Source organism: Chroicocephalus ridibundus, chromosome 3, assembly GCF_963924245.1.
Source record: "Chroicocephalus ridibundus chromosome 3, bChrRid1.1, whole genome shotgun sequence".
NCBI lineage: Eukaryota > Metazoa > Chordata > Aves > Charadriiformes > Laridae > Chroicocephalus > Chroicocephalus ridibundus.
This window is the reverse complement of record NC_086286.1, coordinates 35,280,809-35,303,953: the sequence shown is the minus strand read 5'-3', so window position 1 is coordinate 35,303,953 and position 23,145 is coordinate 35,280,809. Positions and strand designations below refer to the sequence as shown.

Here is a 23,145-nt window from a genome sequence, read left to right as displayed (position 1 = left end):
AAAGAAGTTCTGGTAAGGGTCAGTCTAACCCTACTGGTAGCGTCGGCAGAAAAAGTGAAGAATATTTCTAATTGTTTTTTTATCTTGAGATGTAATAGCTGTGATTGTCAGTCAGCTCTTCCAAGGTCATTGTAGTAATTTTTGCTTGTCCCTTTCTATCAATTGGAATACTACCTTGAATGGAGTCCAAAGTTTATCAGTGATTTATTAATAATAAAATTATGTGTTTGGCAGATTTTGCAAGACTGTCACTCCTGTACTGCGTGTCTCCAGTTGATTTGTTTGTCTGTTGTCATCTGCAGATTCTGTTTCCAGACTTTTCCATTTGTCCATGTAATCTCAGTTTTACATGGGTACTCTCATAACAAAAGCAGTAGTGCCTTTGAATAAGAGGGTAGAGAAGATAATATTTTGGGTAACACTTCAATTTAACATTAAAGTAGCCAGTTTGCACCCAGTATCTCTTTACTTACTGTTCATTAAGGATTTAGCTTCAGATTTTCAACAGTTTGAAGTACTTTGCTGCAAATTAATAGCCACAGTAAATGCTGCAAAGATTAACTGTGCAGTATCAAATGGAAGTAGGGGATCTGTAGAATTGAAGTCTATAGGCAGAAACTATGTAACTTGCGAATTTATAGTGATAAACAAGATGGACATGATATGTGCAAAATTTTTAGAGAGAGAGAATTTTTTCTTCTACATTTGTTATCTATGAAACCTCTGATTGAGTTGGTGTTGTCTTCATGAAAGACTTTTTCTGGAACTAGAGGTTTCTATGTTGTTTTTGATCAGGGGTTGTTAAGTGAGCAAGTCAGTGTCCTACTCATACTGCTGATGAGTATTTCCCTGATGCAACCTGTATTGAGTGTTTCTTCCAGTGAATAAAAATCTCTACTAAGTTTCTGTCATAGGTGAAACAGAGTAAATGACCTTTAGTGGATCTCTCTGCTGGGGTTTATCTAAGAACCAGTGAGACCAGAGCTTTTACCCTACTTGATCATTTCACAAATTCACTTCCTACTTGCTTCCCCCCTCCGGTGTTACATTCACTTAGTCTTGATGATTTCTCTTCCCAGCAAGGATTTCTTTCTTGGTGTGGGAAGGTAGGGCAAAAAGTCTTGTTGGTTTCTGTACTGTGCAGCCTCTTGCAGCTACCAGGATTGCGCATTACTTGACAAGGTTTCTTGGCATCCTCCGGAATTTGTCTACGTGCATATCTGTGATTTCCAGGATATTCTCGCATTTTCAGAATCTTTTCTCCAACCAGGATCTTCACTCCAACCAGGATGTTCACCTCCTTCTTTCTGGGCCCCTTTTTTTCCAAGGCTGTTTCTTTGGGGGGCCCTTCTTTTCTGCACCACCTCTCCTTTCCAGAGCCTTAAGATCCCAGTTTTGCCATAAATGGTCTATGTGCAGAAGCACTGTACCTTAGCAGCTTCCTTATTGGTGGTTCTGTCTTATGCCTTTTTATTAATAGTGGGACTCAGGATGTGCCACTTCTTTTTAGTTCAGGTGTTTTCAAAATTTACAGCCATCTCAAACCAGTTGCGTCTAGCAGATAGCAGACTTGAGTTCTAAAATTCAGGTTTGGATATTAACCCACACACGCACATCTACCAAATTATCTGCCATTTGTTAGCATTCACAATTTAACCTATTTTTTAATCTACAACAGCTTCATAATTGTTTTATATAAAAAGTGATCTCCCCTTTGCTTTTCTCCTTGTAATTTCCACTGACTTTCTAACTGTATATATTCTAGTATTGTTCCTGGCTGATTTTTTTTTTCTGGTGTTTTTACTTATACGTTTTTCTTTTGGCTGTTTACCATCCTCTGGCCCACCTCATTAGGTGGACAAATGGAATTTATTTTAGGAGGTTCAACACAGTTTTTGTTTAGGGTTATTCTGCCTTACAAGCCTATTGGAAAAGTCAGTAAATTTGTAGCTAAAGGAGATCTGATTGATATGGTCTACATGAGGGACCAAAGGTGTTCGACAGAGTTCTTTACCAGGGATTTTCATGGAAGCTAAGCAGTCATAGCAGAAAATAGGAGGTTCATTTCTAGAAAAATAACTAATAAGAAGACAGGAAATGTGTGATTGGAGTATCAGTTCTTAGGAAGAACAGAGGCTACCGCTGATCCTGAAGTAACTTTACTGGAACCAATGCTGTTCAAAGTGTTCATAAACAATTTGGAAAAGTTTTAGGTGAAGTTTACTGATGATTCTAAATTATTCAGGGTAGTAAGGACAAAACAGCTAACCATGAAGAACTGTAGACAGACTTTATGAGACTGAGTAAATAGGTAATAAAATGGCAAATGAAATTCAGTGAACATAAGCATGAACAGGTTCACCTAGGGAAAAACAAATTGTTCAATGTCATGAATAACAGACCTATAGAACATATTGCCAAAGGGTGTTACAGATGATAAAAGTTTATATAGGTTCAAGACCAGTCTTGGTATTTTCAAAGTGGAAAAATCCATAGAGGATTACTAAACCCAGAAAAAGTGTATTTGGTTCAGAAGGCCCCAAGCTGAAGAGACTACTAGCAGGAAGTTACACCCCCAGTACCACCACAAGCCAAGAGAGGTTTTTTTTTTGTTTTTACTCTTCTCTAAGTGTCCACTTTTGGTTACTACTGCAGACGAGATGCCGGACAAGCTGAAGTTTTCATATGATGTGTTGCAACCATTTGTGTGGTTTTATAAGTCAGTTTAATTTTTTGTTTTCTTTCTCCAAAGACTAGTTACAGAATATTGCTAAAACCCAGAGCATCATGGGAAATTTTGAACTCAATCTTGTATTTGCGGGAACAAAAGGATTTTGTCCAGATAAACTGGGACACAGTCTCTCCAGAAATAATTAGAGAAATCAATTGTCTTCCAAAAAAAAGAAGTGCCATTATTTTAACATTATAAAGTGTAATTAATACTGATTAATCATTTTTTTAAAACTGAATTTTAAAGTAACCAAAAGTATTCTGACTATTTAGGTCCTTTGTGTAGGCTGCATTAAAACTGTATAGTACTGCATTACTTCCCACTTCAAGTATGAGACCCAAGACATCATAAAGAGTACAAATTCTAAGATCTGATTAAAAATCCACTTCACTGTTAAAAAGACATATTTTAAAACAATGTGTTTGACACTGCCTCATAGAGAAAGGGAATATTAGTCATGTTATCTAAGACAGTCAAAGGTCTGGTTTCATGAGTGACAATTGTAGATAGCAAGTGTCATGGTGTAACCCCAGCCAGCAACTAAGCTCACAGCAACACAGCTGCTCACTTACTCTCCCCCAGTGGGATGGGAGAGAGGATTGGAAGAGTAAAAGCGAGGAAAAACTCGTGCATCAGGACAGTTTAATTAGTAAAGCAAAAGCTGTGCACACAGGCAAAGCAAAACAATGAATTAATTCACCACTATCCATTGGCAGGCAGGTGTTCAGCTATCTCCAGGAAAGCAGGGCTCCATCATGCATAATGGAGGGGGAATGTCCCCCCCTTCCTTCTTCTTCCCCTAGCTTTATCTGCTGAGCATCACGTCATATGGCATGGAATATCCCTTTGGTCAGTTACAGTCAGCTGTTCTAGCTGTGTCTGTGGGATACAACTTCTTGTGCACCCCCACCCTACTCGCCGGTGGGATGGTGTGAGAAGAAGAAGAGGCCTTGACTCTGTGTAAGCACTGCTTAGCAATAACAAAAACATCTGTGTATTATCAACACTGTTTTCAGCACAAATGAAGAACATAGTCCCGTATAAGCTAATACATAAAGAATTAACTCTATCCCATTCAAAATGAGCAGAGCAAGTTACTAGATTTCTGGAATCTGGAATCTAGTTCCTTGGAAACAAAGTGAAGCAATCATAAATTAGGGTATTTTAATCTATTTTTTTTAAACACAAAATAGAAGTTAATGTGATAGATGCATCAATTGACCATAATTAAGATAAATACATTAAACAGATGCTCAAAATTTTTCCATGCTTAAAAATGGAAAGAAGTGGCTAGGCCTGACCTACTTTTGGAGTTCTGAATATCCCCGTAGATATTATAAAATCCCTTAAAAGCTCTTACCCTAGCTCTTAAAAGACCTTTATTATATAGGCATAATTTCGAAGGATGGTTGATGATCAAATTATATAAGTAATTTTGGAAGTTTTATCTACTTTTATATAGGTATCTGTAATCTGTTTTCTTGAGTTTGTAGTTCTGAATTTTGTGGTATTCTTTGGTAACCTGTATTGGTTTTCAAATTATGGTTTAAAGTTTGAATACATATAAATAATGCATGTGCAAATATGTATAAAAATAAAAGATGGTTGTGTAATATTTTCTTAATGCATAATATTTTAAAATATTTTCAGTCTATTAATCTTCTGGAGGGTTTGATTCCATCGAAGGAAGAAGGTGGCTTATCAACTATATCTCATCTGCATAAATTGTTCTGCTTTGCAATAATGTGGAGTTTAGGTGCTCTTTTGGAGTTGGACAGTAGAGATAAACTTGAGGCTTTCATGAGGACTCATGATAACAAATTAGACTTACCAGAAATCTCCCCTGGCACCAGTCAAACAATGTATGATTTTTATGTTACTGATTATGGTAAGAAAAAGCACTAACATTCTTTTTTTATACTGACACTTTAAAAATGAGTTATAGCTTCTTTGAAATTTAAAATTACTCCTTTAGTCCTTATTACACAGTCATATGAGCACAGATTTTTGATGACAGTATAGTAGTAATACAGATTCTATATGCAGCACCTCTGTGCAAGTGAGATGTCAGAAACAAGGGATAGAGTGCTCATTGGTAACATTTTAGTATTTCTTTTGTTTTTAATTTTATTCTTACAGATTTCTATTAACTTAATCAGCCTGCATTTTTTAGATAATTTATGCTTTGACTGATTTAGTCTAAATTAATATTAATTTATATTTAATTTCCTCACAGCTAGTATTTATTTTTTAAAAAATATAATCTGATTTTAATTCCACTTAATAAAAATTATTTATCCATGTCTGATAATCAGTAATAAATCTTAAAGTTTATAAAACTGTAAGAATAGTGTGATATTTTGAATATTATGAATACTGATATTTTAGGTAGTGTGATATTTTCCACAATGAACTTATAGTTTAAATAACACACACACAACCAGTTTCACAAAGAACTTAGTGTTCTTTAAGAATATATTCTCACATGAATGCGTCTATTTCTCTTGTACCCAAATTCAGGTATTTTGGCCAGCAGTGTTGATTTAGCGTACACATACACAATCTGTATTTGCACGTTCTATAATTCCTTAATTCCTCGCTAGTAGTGTGAGAATGAGTTTCTAGGTAAACATTCTCTGGGGGGTTTTATTTAGATAGCTATATATAATTTAAGAAATATGTGTATGTTTAGTAGTATACATATATACATATACCATATAAATAGTATATAAAATGTGTGTGTATATATGCATATATGTATATACATATACAGTGTATACATATATAAGACTAATTAGAAGTCATGACTAAGTATGTCCTTTGTTAGATGTGTTTTAGCTAGATTTGAGAAAATTTATCCATTTTTATACTTTGTAGTACTTCGCCCATAAAGTCTAGGATTTTTTTTTTTTTTGTAATAACAAAATTTTGAACATGATCAAAATATTATGAGTTATTTTCCTCCTCTTTTGTAATTTCAGGTGACTGGGAGCACTGGAGTAAAAGAGTTCAGGAATATGTTTATCCATCAGATAGTGTCCCAGACTATGCATCTATTCTAGTTCCAAATGTTGACAATGTCAGAACTCAGTTTTTGATAAACACAATCGCAAAACAACAGAAAGTAAGTACAGGATTACTTATTGAAGGATATGCCTACTATGTGAAATAAGTAGAAACTTCATTATACAGTAATGGGAGTTGCAGTAATTCTTCATGTTCTCTAGTTGTTACTTGCTAGGTGCATCATGATTTACATATTGCTTGTGTTGGTTTTAACCTCAGCCAGCAGCTAGGACCACGCAGCCACTTGTGCAGTCTTCCCCTTCCCCCAGAAGGGTAGGGAGAAGAGGGGAAAGGGAAAAGAAAAAAAGCTCATGGGTTGAGATAAAGACAATTTAATAGAACAATAACAGAAAAGGAAAATAACAACAACAATAATAATAATGACGCAAGTCACTCTCACCACTTGGTGAATTTGTACCCTCCTGAGCAATGATCATGAGTATCTGCCCCTCAGATAACCCCATTTATACACTGGGTATGATGTCTATGTATGGAATATCCCATTTGCTATTCCATCATTCTGTCTAGACTTCTCAGCTTCTATGGAAAGCTGCAAAAAGTCCTTGAAAAAATATAAACATCGCCTGGCAACAATGAAAATGATATGCATTATTGACACTGCTGTCATACCAAATCTGAAACACAGCAACCACTAGAAAGAAAATGAACTCTTTTCAGTTGAAAAGTTTCAGCATTCAGTGTGCAATGGGACTTGTCTATGCTTCCCTGTTGACTAGAATTTTCCCCTCCATGGAAGCAGTAGGCTTGCTTTGTTTTTAAGCATTTTTAAGCATTTTTTTATTCGGTAAGGTTTGATTTAATCACATATTGAATAGTGATAGAAATTTTTTATTATTTTTTTTGTTCCTCCCCTGGATCAGATCCCAGCAGCATGAACTTTCTTTCCAGCTGAATTACATGTATTAGCTGAAACCAAAGTGGTGTTTCACAGGTCTGGCTTCCCTTCTTGGTTCTGCGAGTTTATTAGTGTCCTCTGTGTTGTCATGGTTAGTTGATCACTTGGATGTTCAAAAACAGGGTGAAGAATGAGACTGTGTGGTATCACTGTGGCTGTCTGTTGGAGAGCATTAATTTAAAGCAGGAGCAAGTCAGTCAGGAGTACCTGAGCTTTTCAAATCTCTTGCAGGAATCTCCTGCGTTATCAACTTCAGTGCTCTCAGTCATAAATAGTACATCCTCCCTTTTGCAAACTGAAAAAATTCCTTTCATGGAATGGGTATAATAATGAAGATAATGCCATCTGTGAAAAATATCAGTAGGATGAAAATCTGAGCTAGAAAAAAACACATGGAGGATACTTACATGCCTGAAAAAAGAGCAGGGTTCTTAACTAGCTCACTTACATGAGATGAAATGGGAGATTTCTATATGAGGTTTAAGAGAAAGGAAAGAAGTATTAATCCTTTGGTTCAGCAACTTTCTGTTTACATTCAGATTTTACCACAATAAGAAGGAAACCAGGAAGGGCTTTCTTCCTTCTTGAGACATTTATTACTGCTTTTTTTTTTTCCCCAGGGAAATGACACTTAATGTACAAATTGACCAGAAAATATATTACGTAATGCTATATATATTATATACAATATTAAGAGAAAGCAGAAATAAAATACTTGCTATCAAAATATTAGCTTGAAACAAGAATTTTCTCCACCTTTAATTTGAATAAGCCATCAGAGAGGAGTAAAAATGCTTTGAAAAATAGAAATATATACAATGAGGCACACATTAAGATAGTATGAGTTGTAAGAGCCAAGAGTGCCATATTAGAAGCATCAAATGCTGCTGTTGTAAATACTGCAGTAATAAGGAGACAGAATAATTATAGTCTAATTAAAAGGGAGCTTGTTTCCAGTAATAAAACGATCAGTACAGAAAAAAAAAAAAAATTGGGGAAAATTTCTGAGGTTTTCTGACTGTTTTGTGAACATCCTTGCCTGAAATTGCTTTGTCAAAGCTTGATATCCTGACTAAGTGATTTAAAGGCCCTATGCAACAGCAATAATCTTGTTCTTAAAAGTATTCTGAAAAAAATGCATGGGTTTCATATTCCTCCATGGGTGTTTAGAGAAAGAATCAAGCATGCCCATGATAGGCAGTTGATGAAATTCAGGACAAAAAGCGCAGGTCAAGTTTGGTTCCAGTTCTGAAAAACATACTGCTATCAGAGGACCCATGGACTCTTTAAGGATCCAGAAGGCCTTTCTGGCTAGGTCAGTTTATATCAGCATAATTAGGCTGGGGAACCTGGGTAGCAGATTTAAAATTCCAATTTAGGAGAAGAGAAGCGGTGGATGGGAGCCAGTGCTCCTTAAAGGAAGGATGGTGTTCTCTTGAGAAAAGTTGAAGAACAACTGCCTGCATTGAAACAGATGATTTTCCTTTGTTGCTGTTAAGTAGGAGTAGTTCTCAGTTCCTTTTGTGAGTGGACCATAAAACACATTTTAGCTTCAATGTTAAATTGCTTCTTCTTCTACCAGTTTCACTGGCCTGTCTAAAAGGGTACCTGAACAGTACAATACTCACTGCAAATTAATTTTATGTATCTATCTCCTCACACATTCAGTTTAGAGGAAAACCTACCAAAATATGTTTTGACGCTAGTTATGTGATGTAACTATCTGTTACAGGGGGTTTTGCTTACAGGAGAACAAGGGACTGCAAAGACAGTCATGATTAAGGCATATATGAAGAAATATGATCCAGAAGAGCATTTGTCAAAATGTTTAAACTTTTCATCTGCCACAGAACCATTTATGTTTCAGGTAAAATATAGATTTTAAGCGATTCTTACATATCATTTCCTTGCTAAATATTTAAAGTGTACTTAATTCTGATGATAAAAGAAGTTATTTAGAAATGAAGTCTAAAAGATCTTTTTCCTCTGAGTCACTTCAGAAAATTCCATAAAAAATAATTTTTGAGATAAGAATTAAATATAGTCACTCACAGGGAGATATGTATTTGTATGCTTTTTCATTATGGAATTCTAGGAATCCATTTTTTGCTGAAGACATTTCTTTTTCATTTTAGATTAATGAAAATTTTTGGTTATACATCTTCAGATTTTTCCTGATTCTTTAGTTTATAACCATAATTTTTATTTTTGTTAAATGAAAACATTTTTCAACTTTCTTATTTTTCCTCAGCTCAGGAGTGAATACAGCATCAGGAATACAATCTTTAAGGTCCTCTATCATCATAACTTTGTAGAGATTTCCCTTTCCCAATATAACTACTAAAAAATCCATATAAATAGAAAAAAATGCTAGCGGTAGTTTTTTCAAGTGATTAAAAGGATGATTTATACCACTGTGCTATGATTCCATACTATGAATTTCCTAGGATGTAATCCTATAAGTTGAATTGGCTACATTACCTCTTTGATGCAATGAATTCATGGTGATAATCTGCCAGGAGGATAAAGTAATCATATTAGAATATTTATTCATTGAAAAGTCTGCTTATGGAGACAATCTTATGAACTCCATCCCAAAATTAAGCGTCTTTTTTAAAAAGCTAATGTAAATGTAACAGTGAAAAGTAATGGTTCTACGTATCTTCTTTCTTTTTTTTTTTTTTTTTTTTTTAATTCCAAACTCACAGAATGTTTGCTGAGCTTTTCTGTTATGCATAAGATCTCTGGCCATGGTTTATATCAAACTGTGAGACAGAGTAAATCAGGCATCCTTTCACGCATGCAAGATTAATTGAACAGTCAGTACGTACCTCTGTCTCGGTGTCCTTTACTTAGTGTATTATGAGTCCCTAGAACATTACTGTCTTGGAAACAAAACCCAGATTTCCTTGTCTCTGGTACAGAGAGTCTGTGAAAGGAACTTACTGTGTCTTCTCTCTGATACAGTCCTGTAGTACCTCAGAAGATGTGCTTTCTTTTTTGGCTAGCTAGCTGAATACATAGCTCACTCTGTTGATGTCCAAGGAGATGTAGCAACAAAACAGTTGAAATGCTTCTAAACACTTGAAATAGCCACACTCAAAATAGTTTTTTAATTTTGAGTCATCATTCTCAGGTTATTTGCAAGATTGGGTGATTTTGGATCTGTTAGATGTGCTACAAAGTTCATAATTTCTTATGTAATCACTTTCTTTCTCTTAGCAGTTTCTCTTTTTCACCTTAATCACATATCTCCAAAATGACACGTTAACGTTATCAGTGTTCTGGATGTGTTTATCTTAGCATACTCACATAGTTATTTTCTGTCATGAAAAAAATGGGACAAAAACATTGGAAAAAACTTGTATCTGTTTTCTGTTTCAAAAATGCTATTAATGCTTCTATCTTTATGACAGTACATGCCACTTTACTCATATAGGATGATAAGTTATGCTTGTGAAGCTAAAAAATTATTTGTCTAAGGAAAACGTTTCAATGGCATTTTTTCTGCCATTGTTTATGTTCCAAGTACATTTAGAAAGACTGTAAAGCTGTAGAACTTTGAAGATATATTTCAATTACATATCAACGTCTAATTAGTCGATTGGATCCTGCTTCTTATTTAGTTCAAAACTCAGTCTTAAAAGGTTATTGCCATCAAGGTGTTAAAATATTGCATTACTTAGCTTACAAGACATTTGGGAAATTACTGTCAAAGGAATCTAAGTTGCTTCTGTGTGGTCTGCAGTTGTACTGCAAATATGAGCTTAACTAGGGGAAATCCAAAGCAATAAACATTTTCAGACAGTGCATGTCAGACTCTCTGAAATCAGGTTCCATTCCTCTCCAGAGCTACCCTTTGGAAGGGAGATTCTTAAATGCCTTTTTAAATAAGTCCGATATTTATAAAAATTATGCTGTGGATAATGAAAATACTATTTCTGCTTGTTGATATTCTAGCTTGTTCTTAATTAATACAATTTTGATTAATCCTTCATTTCCCAAATTGTGTGTGCTGTCTTCTACTACCTCTTACTGATTTGTGAAGCAAGAGGGGAAAAAAAAGATACACAACAGAATTCACAACTTCTCATTTGTTCGTTTTCTTTTCTCTTAGCAGTTTCTCTTGCATTAATCTTGACATGTTTGAAGACTGAAATACAATTCACAAGAAGATGTAATGTTTCATACAGAGATAATGCATCATACTAAAATTAATGCCATTTTAGTTTGGTGACTTCATGGTAATAATGGGCTTCAATGCTGATAATGAAATAATAATTTCCAAGTTTGAAAACTTTTTAAAAACTTCTCTGGTAGCCAGAGTTGGGTTGCAGGACATAGTTCTAAGGCTGGGGATTTGCATAGGAATGAGTGTGATGAACGGGAGAATAGGGTTCCTTAATGATGAATCAGAGATGAAACTAGTAACAAAAAAGAAATCATTGGATAAGTGCTGTAGCAGAAAGCAATAAGACATACGTTTTTTAACACTACATTTTTGCTTTAGATGCAAAACAAGAACTTTCTTTAATTTTTAGAGGACAATAGAGAGTTATGTGGACAAACGCATTGGAAGTACTTATGGACCTCCTGGAGGCAGAAAGATGACTGTTTTTATTGATGATATCAATATGCCGTTTATCAATGAATGGGGAGATCAGGTAAACTGTTTGTTAAAAAATACAACTTATTCTCAAATTGGTGCACTTTTTTATATATATACATGAGAACCAGTGGACTTGCTTAATATTTTAATTAACTGTTAATTGTTGGAAATGCTTTCTAACTATGGTACATTGGTGAAGAAAAAAGAGAGAAAGGTTTACTGACAAGACAGGTAGAATAATGGTGTCATATCTTAGATTATCTCCACTTTGTCATATTTTTGTAAGATTAAATAAAAAGCTTCACTGTACTAAAGTACTGTATTACTAAATTCAAGATTGACATTAATTTGAGAGCACTATTAAACAAACTTTCTGCGAAGTGAAAGTGTGCTATCTTGGAGAAAGTAATAAAGGCTGTGTCCAAATTCAAAGGTAACACATTGGCTTGCAAACTTGATTAAAGATTTTTTGGCTGTGATGAGCCCATCTACAGCTTGGGTGTGTAACATTCATATGCCTATACAGACCCAAAATCAGGCAAAAGTCTCTCAGTTCCTTCCCGTAGGAGGTCTGAAGTATTTCCAGCCCAGGATGCTGGGTTTTCTGGAATGTCTAGTCTATCATAAAGACCAAGTATGCTTACTATTACTGTTTTTTTTAATTTCTCAGAGTAAATAACAAATTAGAAATCTGGGGCCTCTGTGCACTTTTGAAAGCTCAGGCTCTCTGGCTTCTGCAAGGCTCACAGTTTGGGTTAAGGCTGCTCATAGCATTGATCTGGTTTGTTAACAGTGTGGGTAGGAGGTCTGGTCATTAGGGTGGGCTTGGGCACGTATTTAAGTGGCAGTATGGATATAAGTGAGTCTATGTAGACTGAATAGTTCCTCCTCTTCACTTTAGCAAGCTGTTTTTGTCAAAATGGAAGCCAAGCATGGTTTTAGCATCTCTGAAGTGGAACCTGGCTTTCTACCTAAATGCCAATATATATCAGTTCTTTGGTTTGCATCATTTGCTCTCACTTGAGAGAACTTTAATTATTTTTTCTAAATTGAAACTAGTGTTGAATTACCCACAACACTGAGCTGCTTGACTGTAGTCTAGAACATAGGTGATTGTGTTTGAGGAAGAACCCTCACAGGCCCAGATAGTGTTCAATAATAGAAAGGATCTTCATTATGAAAGGACCTCCACTAAGTCTTCCATTATGGCCCCAAGACATTGCTGAAATATTTTTAATGGGATGATGGTTTGTGACTGGTGCACTGCTGCGTATCATGTGGCTTTGTTAGGGTATGTAAGCACATGAGACTTGCTGAATGTCATTTCAGCAGTTGCTACGGGGGCAAACTCTGGTGCCCCCTGATCTGTAGAGTGGAGTGAATAAACTTTTCAGAATAAACAGCTTCCTGTTTCAAAAAAATAATTAGTTGTTTTGCTTTGAAGGAGGCCAAAGGGAAAACTGAAAAGCATAGTTTGAACACCTAGAGCTGAAAGTCCAGCAGCAAAATATGGAACAAAACAATTTTTTTTTCCAGTTCATTGCCTTAACTTTATTTAGTCAAAAGGAATACAAACACATTTGGTTGATAATATGTGGTGGTACAGCTCTGAAAGAATTTTCCTGCTGTTTAAAATCACATGAACTGAGATCTCCTGTAAGACTAAGGAAGATGGTTTAATCTGAGTTTAGATTCAAGTGAAAACCTCTTTCTAGGGATTAGTGGTAGAATTACAAGAAGAAATAAAATTATTGAGGTATATTTTCTTTTTTTCTTGTTTGAATTTCTAATTTGTACAAGTTACCTAACCTTACAGGTAACAAATGAAATTGTTCGTCAGATGATGGAAATGAAAGGAATGTACAGCTTGGATAAACCTGGAGACTTCACTACAATTGTAGATGTACAATTAATAGCAGCAATGATACATCCTGGAGGAGGCCGTAACGATATTCCCCAGCGTTTAAAAAGACAGTTTTGTGTATTCAATTGTACATTGCCATCCAATGCATCCATAGACAAAATTTTTGGTACTTCTTTCTCTTGTTTTAGTATAATCTTTTTTCATAATTTGATAATTGACAAAATGTATAAAAGTATGTTCTCTTTCTCACTTTCATCATGCAAATTAGAGTATTTCCAGTGAAACAACTGAAGGTGTATTACAGCAACAATGGTGCCATGAAACAGAAATTAACCCCTTTAAATTCTTGTCTTTCTAGTTCTGGACATACAAAATAATTAATAAAAAAAATAATGGCATTTACTGGAAGAATATGAGCACTCCTATTGCTATGTAGGTTACCATTCCACCTCTGCACTGTCTGAAATGCCCTCTGTTGCTAAAGTTCTCAGTTCTGTTAACTTTGTCAATGCAGTATATCATTAAAAGCTATCAGTTCCTGACAGTTATTTCTACACTGGTTCAGAAAGACATGGACAAGAGAGACAAAATTATTTCATTGTAATTTAAAAGCAAATTAATGCTTTAAATAAGTACTTATATGTCTTTCTCACAACCTACTTTATTATGTCCTACAGCTGGAGTTTAATTGTATATTGTATTTTACCTTTTCAGGTGCTATTGGCTGTGGATACTTTCATTCATGTAGAAAATTCAGTCCTGAAGTATGTGATATGGTGAAAAAATTGGTCCCAACAAGCAGAATATTGTGGCAGTGGACAAAGGTATAAATTACAGGGAAAGTTTTATCACAATCAGTCTGAACAGAGTATCTATTAGTGTAATTTAGGCACGTATTCCTTAAGAACATATCTATAACAAAAAAAAAAAACACATAGAAGAAAAATGGGCTAAAAAAGTTTTGGAGATGCAGTATGGAAAATATCAGATTTCAGTATGTGAGACAGATGAATGGAAATACCACTCCATTCCTTCCTATAGTTTTATTCATGTTACCCAAAGCTTTAGTCACTGTAGCTAAGGAACAGGGAGTGAAATTCTTTATACATTATAATTTTTAGTTTATAAAGGCCAGAGCAGCATATGAAATAATTACATGTTATATGAGTTGGGGTTTTACATTTAGTGCTAGATCCTGCTTCCAAACAAATGAGATATTTTTGATGACTTCTTAGAAAGAATTTTCCCACAATATTATGTGTGAAAAGTAGTAGTTTTGTTATTTTTATATTTTATGAGTAATTACAAATTTATAATTTATATTATTCTTGATTCCTTCTAAATGTTACTGATTTTGAATACTAACAATATTTTTCTTTAGACAAAGATGCTGCCTACACCATCTAAATTCCACTATATTTTCAATCTTCGAGACCTTTCTAGAATTTGGCAAGGAATGTTAACTATAAAGGCAGAAGAATGCAACAACAGCACTGTCCTTCTAACACTTTTTAAACATGAATGTACCCGAGTAATTGCTGACAGGTATAATAACTATTGTATTTTGTATTTAGTAGGTTTAGCCATTTAGTTTGTTTATGCTCATACATCTGTAAAACTTCTTAATATGATAAACCTTCTTATGCCAATATGTAAAAATTTTGCCTTATTTTACATGTAGTCTGCATTGGGGTATTATCCCAACAATGTCATGCTATGTACTGATAGATTAGACCAGTAATTGGATGGAGAACTCAAAAATACATGCATATTCTATGCTGTAACCTACATTTTTTTGGCTCTTCTCTTTGGCTACACTCAGACAGTTCCTCTGTAAAATAGTGGATTGTATGGTGTCCTAAATTTATACACAGACAATAATTTAATATTGCTTTGATCTCCTCACAGAAAAAATTGTCACATGCCTATGATTAAAAAATGGCCCGTGTCCTCTAAATCTCCTTTAAAGTCTTCATAAAACAGATAACAGTTGTGAGCTGAATCTGTTAAAGATCCAGTAACATTTTTGTGTTTACATTTTGTTTTTCAATTTCTTATGAAATATTAGGTGTAATACTTAGGTGTAAGTAAAATCTTGACATATACCCACCACTACTGTGGATCTTCATGAATATAATTATTTCTTATTCTGATGTCCTGAGGAAGGTCCTTCATAATTTTTATAAATTTAATGCTTTATAATTAAAGCATTGAAGTTAAATGTTGACTTAAAAATATGTATGTGTATTTTGTTACACTGCATTTACTTTATAAAGCTATCACAAAGTGAAAGGAATGAAAAATGTTTTGCCAGGGACACAAGAGGGCTTACTATATTGCTTTGCCTTTTAGTTAGACCTAAAGGCCTTGAATTGGCAAGTGGTTAGGAGTTACCTGCCATGACCAGAATTTTTTCAATATTCAACAGAGTTGCAGGAGTCTAAAATGGAATTTATCTATTTTAAAGTGCCAACTGCAGACTGGTGCAGATGATTTGGCGTGGTAGCAGGCAAGATGTATACATAATGACTGCATAGTATTCAAACACAGTCAGGCTTAATTGCCATTATTTTAGTAACTTGTCGAAATAATGCAGAGAGCAAAGGTATAAAAGAACTGTAAGAAGTTCCATCTCTGTTTTCAAAAGATAAGAGGGACAAAGTGAAATCCTTAAGTATACATTGGTATGTGGACTTTAGCATGTACTCAGTTGGAACAGAAACAAAACAAGGTGTATAAAATTTAGAGATGAATTACACGTTGCTAAAACTGGTGGATGAAACAACTGCCCTCCATTTCAAGTAAACCTTAGAAACAGTTCCAAACGAAACATAGACCCTTCTCAAGCAGTTTTGTTCACCATCCCTACCTATACCTTTAGAATCCCTCATTTTCTTCCATGAGAGCTCTGAATCAGCTGGCAGGTGCCTCCTTATTTTCCCCAGGAAGGTGCATTAACAAACTTGAGTTAAGAGCCAAGGAAGTAAGACTGCTATTATGACCAGTTCTGATATCCCAGAGGAATTCTAATTTGAAAATCCTGCTCACTTTCACCTCTCTCTTTGGATACATATGCTGAATTCAGAAAATGCATGCAGGAAATCTAAAAGGAAATCTAGTCCATCAGTTTTCAAGAATATAGAAATGAAGGCCAGGGTTTTCTGCTGACTTTAATAGTTATTTCTCTATAATCTGAAAAAGCCTACTCAATGCAAATCCTGTACAAAGTCTAACATTGCTGATATTTCTGAGTGCCTGAACTACCATATATTATGTAAACATACAATTTTACTGAAATTGATGTTTATGTATTTATGTGTGTGATAGAATGCTGTTGATATAAAAAGGGGGAAAAACTTTAATTTTAATTTGAAGTTAGGATCATACCCACTGATGCAAAAGTATCATACAGCTTTGAGTGTATTATTTTCTGCTTTAAAGTTAGGAGCAATATCACTGACATTTACGGAAATGTTCTTTTTTTTATTAGTTGTTTTGGGGAATTTAAAAATACATAGATGATATGTATTTGTACAGATATGTTATATATTAGAGAGAAGGAGCGAGTAAGTGCAGTCATGCAGTCTCTTCTTCCGTGCTGCTTTTAGATTCCATAATGGTTAGTATTATAATGCCATCACTAAGAACCTCTAAGAATAATAAAGTATATAGTGTATATCTAGGCTGTCTCTGTGTCACAGTTCTTTAGTGTTCTTTGTCTTATTTGAAAACTCAGAGTACTGTGTATGGCTTTTTCATGTTTGTCCTATTTTCCTCTCAGTTGTATCACTGAAAACGAAAAGAAGTAAAGATGAATTATCTTTTTTTTTCTGTAGTTTGACATTCACAGTTGGCATTCCCTTTTTCTGGTGTTGAGGTGTTTCTTACCTTTAATGTTTACCAGTTACTACTGAGAGTCATTCTTGATTGCGTCTCAGATAATCATAGTAGTCAAAGATCTTGATCTGTATTAAAACCATCTTGAACCTATCAATGGAAGCAGATACAGTTGTTTCAACCATGAAATGTAGTCACTAGTATTTGTGTTTGCAGACTTTATTTTATTTCAGTCTGCATTATTCCTCCTCCCTGCCCCCTTCCCCAGTGTATATTCCCCTCTATGATTACAGATTTTAGTGTAAGAGGAATTGAGAATCAAGTCGGGTTATAGTTATATATAGTTATATATACTATCTTCCTTTCACTATTCCTTATCTCATTGCAGTTTCATAGGCAGTACTATAATAACATAAATTATGCTATTCTGCTGCAGGTTGAAAGATAAGGGTCACTTAGCCGTGGTTATGTGGGAAATCATTCAACCTTTTTCATCCTTTTTCATCTGAGAAATTAAATGGTCTGTTATTGCCTAGTTCTAGTTGGAAAGGTGGAAAGTCGAGTTGTTTCTGTGTTTAATGTGATTGACTATTATACTTCAGTGTATGGACGCATTTCACGTCTGTTAATATTGCCTAATCCATTTCTGTGACAGCTGTCTAGTGTATATTGCCTATTATGTATTTTTCTATTTAGTAATTAGTATTTAGTAATCTGGTTTTCTCCCTATATAACTAGAAATCATTTTTTTAAAAATTGTACTAATCTCTGATTTTTAGATTTATTACTCCTGAAGATACAGCCTGGTTTGATAAAACTGTTACTAAAGCAATTGAAGAATATGTGGATACAGGGTTAACAGAAGTTCTTCAAGCTGAACCATATTTTGTAGATTTTTTACGGGAGATGCCTGAACCAACTGGTGATGAACCAGAAGATTTTGTGTTTGAAGCACCAAAAATTTATGAGGAGGTATTTCACTTTACACCTATAATACCAGGCACTGAAGTTTTCCTTTAATTTTTAAGTGTGTTATATTGCTAAAGTTATGTCAAACAGAAAGTTTTGTTGAATACCTACCACGTTTTTTGTGAAGATCTATCTAGATTTTTATGGTTAGTATGCAATAAATCATTTTAGTGATGTTAATAATGCCATATAAATGTAGTTTATTCATTTCTATTCTCCTTGCTCCTTTTTTACCCATCATTAGCAGAAAATTTCTGCTTAAACACAACTGCAATCTCTACAGTGAATTAACTAGACAATCTCATTAAGCGTGGCCAGTACATGAACTCAAGTTTGTGTAAAAATGTTAGTGCCGTTTTAAATTCTGAAGGTCCATGCTAGTTGTTACTGATTTTCATTATTTTTTTTTCCAGATTCCAAGCTTTGAATTTCTTTGTGAAAAATTGCAAATGTATCAGAGACAATACAATGAATGTATTAGAGCATCATTTCTTGATTTGGTGTTTTTTAAGGATGCAATGACACATCTTATTAAGGTTTGGGGTTTGTTACTTTTTTCGTAGTTTAACTGTTGCAACAGTGTTCCTGATTTGGGCAAGCTATGCAGGAGGACCCACGCGGAAAAGGCTACTCTTATGCCCAAACTGGCTTGCCATTTTTGCCAAGTCATTTTCGAGAACTAGGAAGGAGCTACAGTTGTTTTACCTGCTTTCATGTTTTGTAATAAATACCTTATTTTATATATTTGATTAAGCTTCTGTGTATTCAGAGATACAAAGATTTTCTTTAGCAGGAAAGTTAAGGTCAGAAAGAGGCAAATTAATATTTTGTATATAGAATGATTTTTAATTGTTAAGAATTCAGAGAAGACTTCAAAGATATCTATACCTGACAAATGACCAAAACAACATGAGGTAGAATCTGATTGGATGGGAGGCATGAAAAGAAATATAAATCAGGCTTGCAGTAGAATCAGGGTGTAGGGTAGAGGAAAGTCTTGGTTTATAATGAGTTGAACCCCTATTCAGAATGGAAGGTGTAAGGAAAGAATTCATCCAAATCAGAATCGAATTCGCCATGGGGAAAAAAAAATGGCTAAGCATGAGATTTCTTTCAAGCGCTGTGCCTCGGGTTTAAGAAGTTGTGTTAGTTATTTCTGGAATTACATTAACTTGATGGTGGTTTACTGAAAGACACATAGAAGCCACAGTAAAATCAGAACAGAATGAGATGTTTGGTTCTTCTGTAGATGAACTCAAGTGAAGTAAATGATTTTGTTTGCTTTGTGATTAAATAGAAGAAAATAACTTCATTTTTAAATAGCGTTCATGTGATGCAAGGTGAATTTCTGAAGACCTTGAAAGTCTCTGATGCTCCATTTCCATTGGCAAGTTTTAACCAGAATATCTGGAATATGCAGTTAGGTAGTAGAAAGGAGCCCTACTGTCACTATGGTGACAATAAATTTAGTCACCCTCATAATTTCACATTTAGACTTCTATTTTAATATAGTTATCTGGATAGTCTCAGAGGGAACTGTGCATAAAACCAAAATTTCTTTGAAGGAAAAAATGAACCGAATTCAAAGGCTTGATGTAGATGCCTATGTCTTGCATTTTGTACATAATTTACATGAGGAGCAAGCTGTAGCATCTTAAAAGAATAGTGCACTAATATATAATAAAACCAAGGAAGATGTGATGTATATACTGGAGACGTGTAAAAAAGCAACATAGTAAATTTGTAATCCAGCTTTTTTGTCTGGGAGACTTGTTAAGAAAACTATCTCGAAGGAAATGTTGAAGGTAGATTATAAAATAGAGTATAACCCTAAATGAATAGTTTAAATTTGTCTAAATCTTTCAGACTCTTAAAATTAGGAATGTAGTATGTTTATTCTTGTAGCTAAAGGTTTTTTTATTGATATTTTTAAACACATTCAGGATGATATCTTCAACATAAAACCGAGGTCAGAATGTCTTGCTTTATGTATTCAAGTCCTGTTTGTAACTAATTATAACCACCCTATATCCTTACGTGCAGCTTTTTCATTAGCCACACAAAATTCCTAAAGAATGTGTGAGTCTTCTTTTGAGAGGAAAAATTTTCTGCAGGAATCCTTTTAATAATCATTACATTGTGCTCTGGTAAATCAAGTGTAGAGTATAACAGATTTAAAATTTTTCTAATTAACATTTTAATTTATATTTATTAATGAGCCTTTCTTCTATTTCTTCCTACATAGATTTCTCGGATAATTCGGACAGCATATGGAAATGCTTTACTTGTTGGAGTTGGTGGTTCTGGAAAACAAAGTCTTTCAAGGTTGGCCTCCTTTATTGCTGGCTATAAAATATTTCAGATCACTTTAACCAGGTAAGAATTGCAAGTAATATTTAAATCAAATTTATTCTGCTGCTTTACACTGTCATAGCTTTATGTTTTTAACAGCCTTTTTTTTTTTTAATTTTGTCACCATTTGAAAATGTGGAAAACAATAAATTCTTTTCTGGTTTGTATATAACATTGGATTAAGTTTGAAAGCTGGACTATGTGTTAGCTATTCCTGAGCCAAAATATGTGTGTTTACAAAGGATGTTTGCACTGTCATTTATAAAACACTATAATCTGAAAATAGCAGTATTCTGAGTTGCTTTGAATAAACAGGTAATGTTTCGTATTCCTCCTAGATCCTATAACGTAAGCAATCTTTCAGATGATTTAAAATCATTGTATAGAACAGCTGGACTAGAAGGAAAAGGTATCACTTTTATTTTCACTGATAATGAAATAAAAGAGGAGTCGTTTTTGGAATATGTTAATAATCTGCTGTCTTCAGGCGAGGTAAGAGTCTCAACATGACAGGCAATGTACTTTAGAAGCAGGAAACTGCAGAACCTGTTCCGACTAGTTTATTTCTATTTAATTTGGTAATAAATTGTAGAATCGATAATGATTAAAATATCTCAACTTTTAGAATAAGGAGTGTTATTAGTATGACTTCCTTTATCTCTATTTCAATGTAAGCTCGGAAAAGATAAGGAGCTATGGTGGGTATTTCAGTACCCTTTATTAAATGAGTATTCACTGGCCATTCAAGATCTGTACTCTTCCTGAGTTAGACTTACTAGTTTTTAATGGAGTTACATGAAGTCTAAATCAGGGCAAAATTTGGGGGTTTAATCTGTCTGAACTCTGTATATGCAGAGAGAGAGATACAGGTGTAAACAGACAAATATTTGTAAACTCTGTAATAATTACATCCATGTGATTTATTTTCTTATCAATTTTAATTTTATAAAAAGATTTCTAATTTATTTGCTCGGGATGAATTGGATGAAATCACCCAAGGATTAGTACCTGTGATGAAAAAAGAGATGCCTCGGTGTCCTCCTACCTTTGATAATCTTTATGAATATTTTTTAACTCGGGCAAAGAAGAACTTGCATGTTGTCCTCTGCTTTTCTCCAGTGAGTTTTTTCTTCGTATCTGCCTTCCTTACTTCCATTAGCAAACCATCCTATAAGGTGTGACAGAATTATTCAAGCTTTATATTTTTAAGGAGAGTTGAAGATGTATAAAAAGATTACTGAAGTCTGGTTGTAATTGCTGAGATAATAAAAGTACAGTTGTCAGAACGTAAAATCAAAATACCTAAAAATTAAGTCATTTCTTACATGTTAAAGTAGTATTTTTTTCCTCCTGACATATTCTTTCCTAATACAAATCAATGAATGTGTCTTTGGGAAATTCTTGCCCTTTACTTGACAACAAGAATTTAATGGAAATGAAAATAAGTTAATTGAAGTTTTAAAATACTAAAAACATTTATATTTTTCACAAACTTCCTTCTTCAAATTTCACAAAATATTGAATGTTGAAATGTAGCAAGAAAAAACTGTACAGAGTGTTCTAAGTAGAAAATTAGCAAGGAAAAAAATAGACTATTTAGTTGTTTATATGAATTAAAAATTTTGATCAACCTGATAAGTGTCATATCATAAATTAACAGTATTACTTTCTTTAGGTTGGTGAGAAGTTCCGTGCACGTTCTTTGAAATTTCCTGGTCTCATATCAGGGTGCACCATGGATTGGTTCAGTCGATGGCCCAAGGAGGCTCTTGTAGCTGTAGCCAGTTACTTTCTTTCAGAATTTAATATGGTCTGCTCTGCATCAGTTAAAACACAAGTAGTGGAAACCATGGGTATCATTCATGATATAGTTTCAGAAAGCTGTGAGAATTATTTCCAAAGGTAATATTTTATACAAATGCAATAGTTAATCCCAAAAGTATAGCTACTGATAGTGTTTTTTGAATTCATTTTATTCTGTGAATCAATAAGTGTCTCTTAAGGCTAATACAAAAATAAATCTGCTACGTCAATATATGCAAAGGCCATGAAAAGTAATTACTATTATGTTGCAAATTCATTTTCTTCATTCCCACTATTCAAAAATCTTTAATATTGCTTATGTGGATAAAAACAATCTAATTGGAATTAAGGGTTTGCATTATGAAGAAATTTGATTTTGATTTTGACTGAATTAAAGACTTGATTTATATAATCTTTTGTTTCACTGGAAGTAATCGAATGTAGTACATATTAAAAATATGTACTAAGCTGATGTTGCTAATATACTATGTTTTAGGTATCGAAGAAGAACTTACGTAACACCTAAATCCTATCTCTCTTTCATCAATGGCTACAAAGAAGTTTATACTGAACAGTTAGCGATTATTAATGAACAAGCTGAACGAATGCAAATTGGTAAGCAAAATACGGATAAATATTTCCATGTATGGTCTCTGTATGTGCTTTTAATATTTGACTTCTTATTCAGTGATCACTTATAACCAGTTCTGCTGTATCACAGCTCAAAACTGGTGGCATATGAGGACCATTTCTAAGCATTCCAGCTATCACCAGTTCACAATGATTCTCTTACAAAAATGCCTCAAAGAAGCTTCCAGCTTAATCATTCATCTCAGCATTATATTAAATTTTCCAATTTAGCATTTGTAATAGAAAGTAGAACCTGAAAATGGCCAGAGAGAACATCTGATTTACTAGTGTAGAGAGAGGTAGCTCTAAACACAGTTATTAATTTACTTCTGGACTTGTCTATGGAAATTCTCACTGCACAGTCTGAG

The 23,145-nt window shown here is 34.0% G+C and overlaps 1 protein-coding gene across 1 annotated transcript in view; it reads left to right on the top strand.

Annotated features, from left to right (window-relative positions):
* The window catches only part of DNAH8 (dynein axonemal heavy chain 8), a 132,314-nt gene that overhangs the window by 62,866 nt on the left and 46,303 nt on the right, over positions 1 to 23,145 (top strand). The window contains exons 49-62 of the mRNA XM_063330984.1: positions 4,382 to 4,619; positions 5,713 to 5,855; positions 8,446 to 8,580; positions 11,255 to 11,377; positions 13,139 to 13,352; positions 13,901 to 14,010; positions 14,568 to 14,731; positions 17,803 to 17,995; positions 18,406 to 18,528; positions 20,238 to 20,368; positions 20,683 to 20,836; positions 21,298 to 21,462; positions 22,020 to 22,246; positions 22,644 to 22,762. Coding sequence (XP_063187054.1) covers positions 4,382 to 4,619; positions 5,713 to 5,855; positions 8,446 to 8,580; positions 11,255 to 11,377; positions 13,139 to 13,352; positions 13,901 to 14,010; positions 14,568 to 14,731; positions 17,803 to 17,995; positions 18,406 to 18,528; positions 20,238 to 20,368; positions 20,683 to 20,836; positions 21,298 to 21,462; positions 22,020 to 22,246; positions 22,644 to 22,762 — 2,239 coding nt within the window. The remainder of the gene's footprint in view (positions 1 to 4,381; positions 4,620 to 5,712; positions 5,856 to 8,445; positions 8,581 to 11,254; positions 11,378 to 13,138; positions 13,353 to 13,900; positions 14,011 to 14,567; positions 14,732 to 17,802; positions 17,996 to 18,405; positions 18,529 to 20,237; positions 20,369 to 20,682; positions 20,837 to 21,297; positions 21,463 to 22,019; positions 22,247 to 22,643; positions 22,763 to 23,145) is intronic.